We start from the raw sequence: 8,695 nt of genomic DNA, 5'->3' as shown, positions 1-8,695 counted from the left end.
AACAGACCCAGATCTGAGGTTTTGCCCATTCAATAAGCTTTTAATTTTTTACATCAGAATATAGAGCCTAGAAACCTTTGGGACCTTGGCCAGCCGAGGAGGTTCCGCGGACGGAGTTCCAGGGTCAGCAGGGGCTAAGGCACAGTGGTGGGGGTGAAGGTAGTCGATCACAGGTACACCGGCTGCTCCTGGCCTGTGAGCAGGCGGTAAGTGGCGGCGGGCATCGTCTTGATGTGGACCTGGGGGTGGAGAGGAGGCCGAGGCTGGGGTTGGGCTCCTCCCACTAGACCATGCCCACAACTGGCTCCTCCCACAAGACCCCGCCCACCTCAATGTGGGCCTCTGTGAGCAGCTCGATGATGCGAGCGTGGGGTGTGGCCACCACACTGTGCCCATTGATTTCAATGATGCGGTGCCCGACGCGGACGCCCCCACGCTCAGCGATGCCACCCCGAAGGAGGCTGCAGATCTGGGGGGAGAGGAAGGGCCATGCTGCTCAGGGGGCCAGGATTGGGGCCGCCCCACCCCCTTCCCCGGTCCCTGGGCTGGGAGCTCACGATGCCGTCCTCCACGCAAAAGCCCAGCTGCTCACGGACGTGCGGCCGGCGGATGATGGCCGTGGTGACCGGAGGGCAGTGGACGATGCTGAGGGTCACCAGCGTCTGCGACTTCACTTCCTGTGCAGGACGGGGGCTGTTGGCCTGGCTGGACCTCCGCGGAGGGGGCGTGGGTGGGGTGCTGCCAGACTTCTAGTCAAACTGCAACCTCTTGGGCCTCAGTTTATCCACTGATAAAATGGAAGCTGTAGAGTCTACAAGACCTCTTGAGAAGTGGTTAAGAACCCAGACCAGAGCTGGGCGGCCTAATAGTCAGAGCTCCATCACCTCTCATCGCCCTGGGCTTCAGTTATGGTCAGAAGTGAGGTTCTAGCAGTGCCCACAGGGTTACAGACAGTAACATGGCATGGACCGTGTCAGTCCTGCCCTTCTGGCCTGGCCAGGTCCCTCCCCATCTCTGGGCCTAGGTTGCCCCGTTTGGGCAACAAGGGTCAAGACTCAAGAACACCCTTGCTGCCTCGTGGCAGAGTCAAGGCTCTCTGCATTCCATCCTGCTCTGGCACCAGCAGGGTGTTCCTGGGCTTCTCCTCTCTGAGCCTCGGTTTCCTTAAGTGCCTGGGAGCCACATGGCGGGGCAGAGTGGGCCTCGCAGGCCCTCCACCCTGGAGCACTCACCCGGACGGCGGCCTGACAGGCAGCCAGGGGCAGCCCTACCAGGCTGGTCCCGTTGATGGCAGTGATGCGGTCGCCGATGCTGAGGGCCCCCGAGCGCTCAGCGGGGCCCCCGTGCAGCAGGTTGGCAATGACGGCGGTGGGCAGCAGGGAGCCCCAGCCCGACTCCACCAGGGCCACACCCAGACCCTCGCCCGGCGTTTCTCGATGAACACCTGTGGGGCCACGGGTAGCAATTGAAGGAAGCTTAGAAGAGGTGAGAGGAACGGGGTGGCGGGGCGGGGGGCGCGGTTCTTCAGGTTCACTTAGTGGGCTGGGATGGGGAGCCCTGGTTGCTCACCTCCCTGCAGTTTTCGCTGTTGGAGAAGTGGTCGAGGTCCCCATTGTGGAGGTGGCCGGGACCCATGGCCCCCTGGCTCTGCTGGGTGCCCACCTGGCTGGGGTCGATCCCGCTTTCCCGGAGGAACTGACTGTAGGCCACGGCAAAGGCCTGGCCGATGGCCTGAGCGATGAGCTGGGCCTGTGGGATGGGCGGCACCTTTCTGGGGGTCCCGCCTACCTCCTTCAGGTCCCCCACCAACACACTGATATTCCCAGAGCTGGCCTTTGTACCCCCAAGTGGGACTGCCCCCCAAGCCTCTGCCTGAGAATCTAGGGGAGGGGAAGGGAGACAGGCCTGGGGCGGGGAGGGCTTGTGGAGGTGGCTGCCGGTCTCAGTGTCTTACAGGAAGGCCGGGGATACATGGCTTGGGGCCCAGAGCAGGGTGGGGATGGAAGAACACAAGGGTGACAGGGTGGCTGGGTGGGGCTCTGGTGGAGGGCAGGGGCCCAAGCAGCACCCCCTCGCCCCCAGGACACCCAGAGCCCGCTGCTCACGTCCTCTGACTGGAAAACATGGCAGATCATTTTATAGAGGCGGCGGCTGTGGGGCTGGGCTGCTGGCCTCTGGGCCAGGCGCCGCCGGGCCATGAGAACCAGTGTGCTGCCGATGTCAGCGATGTACGAGATGGTCTGCAGGGCATGGTCCATCATGGCCTCCTGGCGGGAGTGGGGAGACTGAGCTGGGTGGGCTACAGGAGCCTTGCTCGGCCCTGCCCTTGGTGGAGCCCCCCACGCCCCAGAGACCAGGCCCGACCCAGTACCTGGGAGTCAGTCATCAGGACCTTGACCCTCTTGGTGGAGACGAACAGGTCCACCTCCGTCATGGGCTGAGACTCCCCATCAGGGGCCTGTGGGGAGCAGGGTGGGGCATGGAGACCCCCAAAGACCCAGACTCTGACCCACCAGGCTCAGGGGTTCTCAGAGGAGCCTGCCTGCCCGCCCATCCACCCGCCAGCCCAGGGCTTCACCTTGACACGGTCCATAGCCTCCTGGGCCTGTGCCATGCGCGTGCTGGGGGGTGGGTTCCGCTCGGACACCAGCTGGGTGGAGCCCAGGTACTTGGCCCCAAATATGACACCGTCTAGGAGGTCTTCGTGGTCGCAGGGGCCAGATACTAAGGGTGACAGCAGAGGTGGGTCAGCCCCCTAGAACCCCCGCCAGCCTCATCCACCCCTATGGGCTCTTCCCAGAGTCCTGGATGGTCTGGAAACACAAAATTCTGCTCTGCGGCTCAGCACCTGGAGCCACACAGGTCCATCCACTCTCGGGTCCCAGAGCCATTCCGTCAGCCAGAGCCATGGACCAGAGGCTTGACCCTCATAGATGGAAAGCCCTCTGTCCATCTAGAGCCTGGTCTGCCCAGGGCGCAAGGACTCCCAGGCAGAGCACGCAGTTTCAGGAGCAGGCTGTGGGTCTAGAACCATGGCCAGACCCAAAAACAGCTCTAGTGCCCACAGACGCCTCCACCCTGTGTTTCTGGAATTCCAGGAATCAGGCTAGAACCAGACAGCCTCACTCTTATTTCTAAGACATGTGACATTCTAGAACCATGGTCAACTCTGCTAGGTAGTTCAGGAATCCCGATCAATCTAGAAACAATTAGGTATACCCACTGTTCTAGAATTCTCTCCAATCAGCCTAGGACCATAGACAGCTCAACTCCATGGTCATAGAACTGCGCAGAATACAAACAGGCAACTGTCCACATAGCTCAAACTCTCATTCTATCGAGAACACCAGGGGCTCCTGATCCACGAGTATAGAACTCCCTGATGGGTCTCAAACCACAGAATTCTGCCAGGGATTCTAGAAACCTAGAATCAGAATTTCTCCACTCTATGATTCCAGAACTTCTTAATCAAGAGAGCACTGGGGGGACTTTCCCTGGTGGTCCAGTGGCTAAGACTCCATCCTCCCAATGCAGGGGGCCCTGGTTTGATCCCTGGTCAGGCAACTAGATCTCACATGCTGAAACTAAAGATTCCACATGCTGCAACTAAGACCTGGTGCAGCCAAATAAATAAACAGTTTTAAAAACAGATAGCATCCAGAAGCTCTTCCATTGGTTCTACAATCTCCACAATGATTCACAGCTGCAGGTGTACCTGGAAATTCTAAGAATGATCTGAACAGTCCAGAAACAAACAACTTTGCTCATAGTTCTAGAACCCTCCAACTCAGCCCAGAACCTCAAAAAGCTTTGCCTGCACGGCCCTAGAATTCCCTGAGTAACCTAGAGCCAGACAGGAGTGCCAGTGATTCTAGAATATTCTAACCAATAGCTATTGCTTTTTTGGAGAACCACAGATGTAGGCCTAGGGAATGAAACCACACACCTGTGTGGTTAAAGGTTAGCCAGTTCTGTCCTTTTGTCCTTCATGAGCTCAGCATTCCAAGACAACAGAGAACTCTGCTCTGGGGTTTCAGAGATGCACCATCCAATATGGTAGCTACCGGGCACAGGTAGGCATTGTGCACTTGAAATGCAGCTGGTTTGGACTGAAACATGCTGTAAGTGTAAAATGTGACACTGGATTTTGAAACTCTCATATTACAAAATAATAATAATTATAAAATGTTAATTGTACATTGAAATAACATTTTAAATATATTGGGTTAACTTTAAAATTAATTTTTTCCAGTAGTCATATATGGATGTGAGAATTGGGCCATAAAAAAGGCTGAGTGCTGAAGAATTGATGCCTTCGAACTGTGGTGTGGGAGGACTTTTGAGAGTCTCTTAGACAGCAAGGAGACCAAAGCAGTCAATCCTAAAGGAAATCAACCCTGAATATTCACTGGAAGGACTGATGCTGAAGTTGAAGTGCCAGTACTTTGGCCACCTGATGTGAAGAGCCGACATATGTGAAAAGACCCCGATGCTGGGAAAGATGGAAGGCAACAGGAAAAGGGGGTGACAGAGGATGAGATGGTTGGATGGCATCACTGACTCAATGGACATGAGTTTGAGTGAACTCTGGGAAATAATGAAGGACAGGGAAGCCTGGCATGCTGCAGTCCATGGGGTCACAAACAGTTAGATGTGACTTAGCGACTGAACAACAACAAAGTTAATTTTGAGTGGTTTTTTAATGCGGATTACTAAGAAATTTCAAGTGATATGTGGCTGGAATTGTATTTCTGCTGTAGAGGTCTAGAACTTTCTGACGACTCTAGAACTGGACAGCCCTGCCCAGTTCTAGCACAGCTCCTAATGGTCTAGAAACCAGACATAAATTCTATTCACTCCATGGTTCTAGACTGCTCAGTCGGGGGAGAACTCGACAGCTCTGCTCATCATTCCAAAATGCCCTAAGCAGCCTAGGTCACATTTAACCACAGGCAAAATGCCAGGTTCTGGAACTTGCTAGGTCAATCACAGCTCCATGACTTTAGAACCTTCTTGGAACCACAAGTCCAAACCAGCGCCCTTTCCCATGATTACAGAACTTGTCCTTTGACCTAGAGCCTCAGGCAGCATGGGGGGAGAATATTCTTGAACATTCCAAGTGGCCAGAACAGTACTTCTCATGCCTTGAAGGCAGACTGGCAAACTCTTCTGCAAAAGGCCAAACAGTAATTAATTTTTCTACGGTCTCTGATGCAACTACTCAGCCTGGCCTGTGGTAACATGAAGGCTGCCACAGACAACACTTGAATGAATGGGCTTGAGTTTGTCCTGATAAAACTTTATTTGTGGATACTGAAACTTGAATTGCCTATCATTTTCATCCATCAAGAAATACTTTCAATTTTTTTCAACCATTAAAAAATGCAGAAGCCATTTTAGCTCACCAGACATAGCAGAAGGCCCATGGACGGTAATGTGCCAACTCTTGCTCTAGAATCAAGTCCTACAATTTGCCAAGGTTGCCCTATTCATTCCAGAACATTCTCAAGACTGTCTCTCTTCTCCCGGGTGTACAGAATCTACTCAAAACCAACCTCAGGGCCTCTCAAGAAGCCACTCCTCATGGGCTAACTTTGTGCCAGATTTTGGGAACTCGGGTCGGGCTGTTCTGAAACCCCTGAGCCCCTGGGGCGGGACACTCACCCTCCTGGAGGGCAGGGTAGGAAGCCAGGGTCTTGGGTCTCTGGAAGAAGACAGAAGAGGGGCAGGCCTGAGTCCTCCTGCTTGGCTCCCAACAGTGGAGGCCTGGGGGGTGGGGTGGGCTCTACCTGGACACTGGCAGGTGGCTCCTCAGGAGTGACCAGAGGTGAGGTCTCCAGCCAGGGTTCTGGGGAGCTGTTGGAGCTTCTGTCCTCATCCTGCTCGGCGGAGGCACCCTCCGTCCACTCCTGGGGGCCAGTGTCCTCCTCTGGGTCCTCGGGGGGCTGCAGCAGGCGAGGAGCAGGGTCCGGAGGTTTCTGGGAACCCGGCAGGGAAGGAGGGCCCTCATCTTGCTGCAGCAGATTTAGCAAGTCTTCCCGATCAGCCTCAGCAGACAAGAGCCCATGGGCATCAGCCATGTCCCGCGGGGCCAGGCCGTGGCCAGTGGCAATGTGCAGGGGGCATGGAGGTCCATCTGGGGACAGGCCCACCAGGTCACCCGGAAGAGCTTCAAACTGTTGCACCAGGTCCTGAATATTTAGCCCATCAAGTTCCATCTGACTCAGGCTGCTTGAGCCTCCTGGTGTGGGGTCCCACTGGCAATCACGGGTGAGGTCCTGAGAGGGCAAAAGTGTGTCCCTGGGCTCTTCCAAGTCCATGGCTGGAGGTCCTGGAGGGGGTTGGGAGGCTGTCAGGAATTCCATGCCTGGACCCTGGGCTCAAGCCAGCATCTGAAAGGGAGAATCAAAAATGAGATTTTCTGGGCTTCCCTGATGGCTCAGTGGTAAAGAATCAGCCTGTCAATTCAGGAGACATGGGTTTCGATCCCCAGTCTGGGAAGATCCCACATGCCATGGAGTAATTGAGCCCAGTGAACCACAACTATTGAGTCCGTGCTCTAGAGCCCGGGAGCCGCAACTACTGGAGCCCCTGAGCTCTGTAGAGCCCAAGCCACCACAATGAGAAGCCCATGCACCTCAGCTCAAGAGTAGCCCCTACTCTCCACAACTAGAGAAAGGCCCACGCAGTAATGAAGACCCACAGCACAACCAAAAAAAAAAAAAGATGAGATTTTCCAGCTGCCAACTTGATACTAGGATCTAGCCTGGTAAATGTTCATAGAGAACACATAATTTAATCCCCACTATACCCCGCAAGGAAGATTCTGCCATGATCCTCATTTTACAGGGGAGGAAATCGAGGTGTAGAATCAGCAGTTGTAAGGCAGTGGCTTCCTGGGCTCCAAACCCGAGGGGATTCACCTGTGCCCGTCTCCCCAGACCTTCCCCTCCCACCCGTGGACCGTGTACAACCCAACCCTGATTCTTCCAAGTGTTCCTTCCCCGGGATGTGGGACCCAGAGACACACTCTGACTATACAGACCCGACAGGTGTAGGTACCCGATACCCAGAGACTCAAGATCTCAGTCCAAGACTTCAGATCCAGAACTTCAGACTAAATACTAGAGTTCCAAAATGCCAGAAAGCAGAGTCACCTCAAAACCTCCAATGCCACATTCAAGATCAACCCCAGACTCAGACCTGGACCTCAGACCCAGCCTGAAGACACAAACTGGAGCCTGAAGCTGAGAGTTAAGACCCTAGTCCTCTCGCAGACCCCAGACTCAAGACTTCAGACCCGTGACTTCAGATGCTGGCTCCAGACCTCTCTATGCCCCTCCGGGACAATCACTTACCAAACCGAAGTAGTCTCAACCCACGGGGGCGCCGAGACCCCTAACGTGAGCTGGTACCGTGTTTCCAGTGACCACCGCCTGCCAATTCCTGCCAATTCCGCCGCCGCCTGCCAGATCCGCGCAGCGATCCTGGATCACTGGGCATGCGCATTCCCGCTGGGCTTGCTGGGAAATGTAGTTCTCGAAGACAACCTCGCCCTCGCAGGAGCGCCAGATATGGGACCACAAGTTCGAATCCCAAGCCTTCGTTTACTCGGCGTGAACGCTCCGACGGGGTTCTGAGTCTATTTCCTCAACTGCAAAGTGCGGTTAAAAATCACTGCTTGACTGCTACCTCTTTGGTCATTATTCTAAGGGATAGCAGATGGGAAGAAATGGGACTGGAAAAATACTAAAGGCGCATGAGAGATGGACTTTCCGACTGCAGGGGTGCCAAAAGCGGCACGGGGAACATATTATACACAGGCTTTCGGCTCGGCGGAATGGCTCGGTTATGCTTAACTTTATTTCGCTGAGCTTCTGGCCTCCTCAGTTGTAAACTGGGGATAATAGTGCATGCGTGCGTGCTCAATTGCTGACTTGTGTTTGACTGCGACCCTATGGACTGTAGCTGGCCAGGCTCCTCTGTCCATGGGATTTCCCAGGCGAGAATACTGGAATGGGTTGCCATTTCCTTCTCTAGGGATCTTCCTGATGAACCTGCGTCTACTGGGTTGGCAGGCCGGTTCTTTACCGCTGAGCCACCAAGGAAGCCCACACCTGCTGCTGCTGCTGCTGCTAAGTCGCTTCGGTCGTGTTCGACTCCATGCGACCCCATAGATGGCAGCCACTGGAGTGGATTGCCATTTCCTTCTCCAATGCATGAAAGTGAAAAGTGAGAGTGAAGTCGCTCAGTCGTGTCCGACTCCTAGCGACCCCATGGACTGCAGCCTACCAGGCTCCCTGGTCCCTGGGATTCTGCAAGAGTGCTGGAGTGGGTTGCCATTGCCTTCTCCAAGACCACACCTACCTCCTAATTAAACGAAATCGAGCTGGTTGCAGATTTAGCAGTAGGGCTGGAAAATATCGAGTCTAATAAGTGTTAGCTTTCATTACTTCTAGGTTTTCAGTAATTTAGCTACTGAGAAGAACCCAGTGTCAGAACCTAGAGAAATATTTCACTTTGAAAAGTTGATTTAAACGTACTTCTTTTTCTCTTGTGTGGACCTGCTTTGTGGAAAATTAATTGGCTTAGGATAACCAAACCCTTATTTATCACCTGTTGCATGTGATGACTTTTGAAAATTTGAGGGCCATTGGCTACACGGGTGTAACTTATAGGGTGGTAGGACCTTTTA

General features: G+C 54.3%; 1 protein-coding gene across 1 annotated transcript; it reads right to left on the bottom strand.

Moving 5' to 3' along the window:
- Positions 1–20: 20 nt before the first annotated feature.
- APBA3 (amyloid beta precursor protein binding family A member 3) lies at positions 21–7,493 on the bottom strand. Its single transcript, XM_070373922.1, has 11 exons — positions 7,359–7,493; positions 5,790–6,392; positions 5,665–5,704; positions 2,579–2,724; positions 2,372–2,458; positions 2,106–2,267; positions 1,557–1,749; positions 1,233–1,432; positions 558–677; positions 329–469; positions 21–239 (listed from the first exon to the last, which is right to left on the bottom strand). Exons 2-11 carry the CDS (start codon positions 6,363–6,365, stop codon positions 168–170), a joined length of 1,737 nt encoding a protein of 578 aa, XP_070230023.1. The 5' UTR covers positions 6,366–6,392; positions 7,359–7,493; the 3' UTR covers positions 21–167.
- Positions 7,494–8,695: the final 1,202 nt, after the last annotated feature.

The sequence above is a fragment of the Bos mutus genome, chromosome 7 (assembly GCF_027580195.1).
Source record: "Bos mutus isolate GX-2022 chromosome 7, NWIPB_WYAK_1.1, whole genome shotgun sequence".
Taxonomy (NCBI): Eukaryota; Metazoa; Chordata; class Mammalia; order Artiodactyla; family Bovidae; genus Bos; species Bos mutus.
Note: the sequence above shows the minus strand (reverse complement) of the source record. Positions and strands in the feature narration are given on the sequence as shown.

Bases quoted from the DNA above. Each gene is read 5' to 3' on its own strand.
- APBA3 (XM_070373922.1), bottom strand. From the start codon at position 6,365: ATGGAATTCCTGACAGCCTCCCAACCCCCTCCAGGACCTCCAGCCATG. The intron at 5,705-5,789 runs GTAGAGCCCACC...GTCTTCTTCCAG, and splicing joins AGCCACCTGCCAGTGTCCAG to AGACCCAAGACCCTGGCTTC. The intron at 1,433-1,556 runs GCTCCCCATCCC...GTGTTCATCGAG, and splicing joins CAGGGAGGTGAGCAACCAGG to AAACGCCGGGCGAGGGTCTG.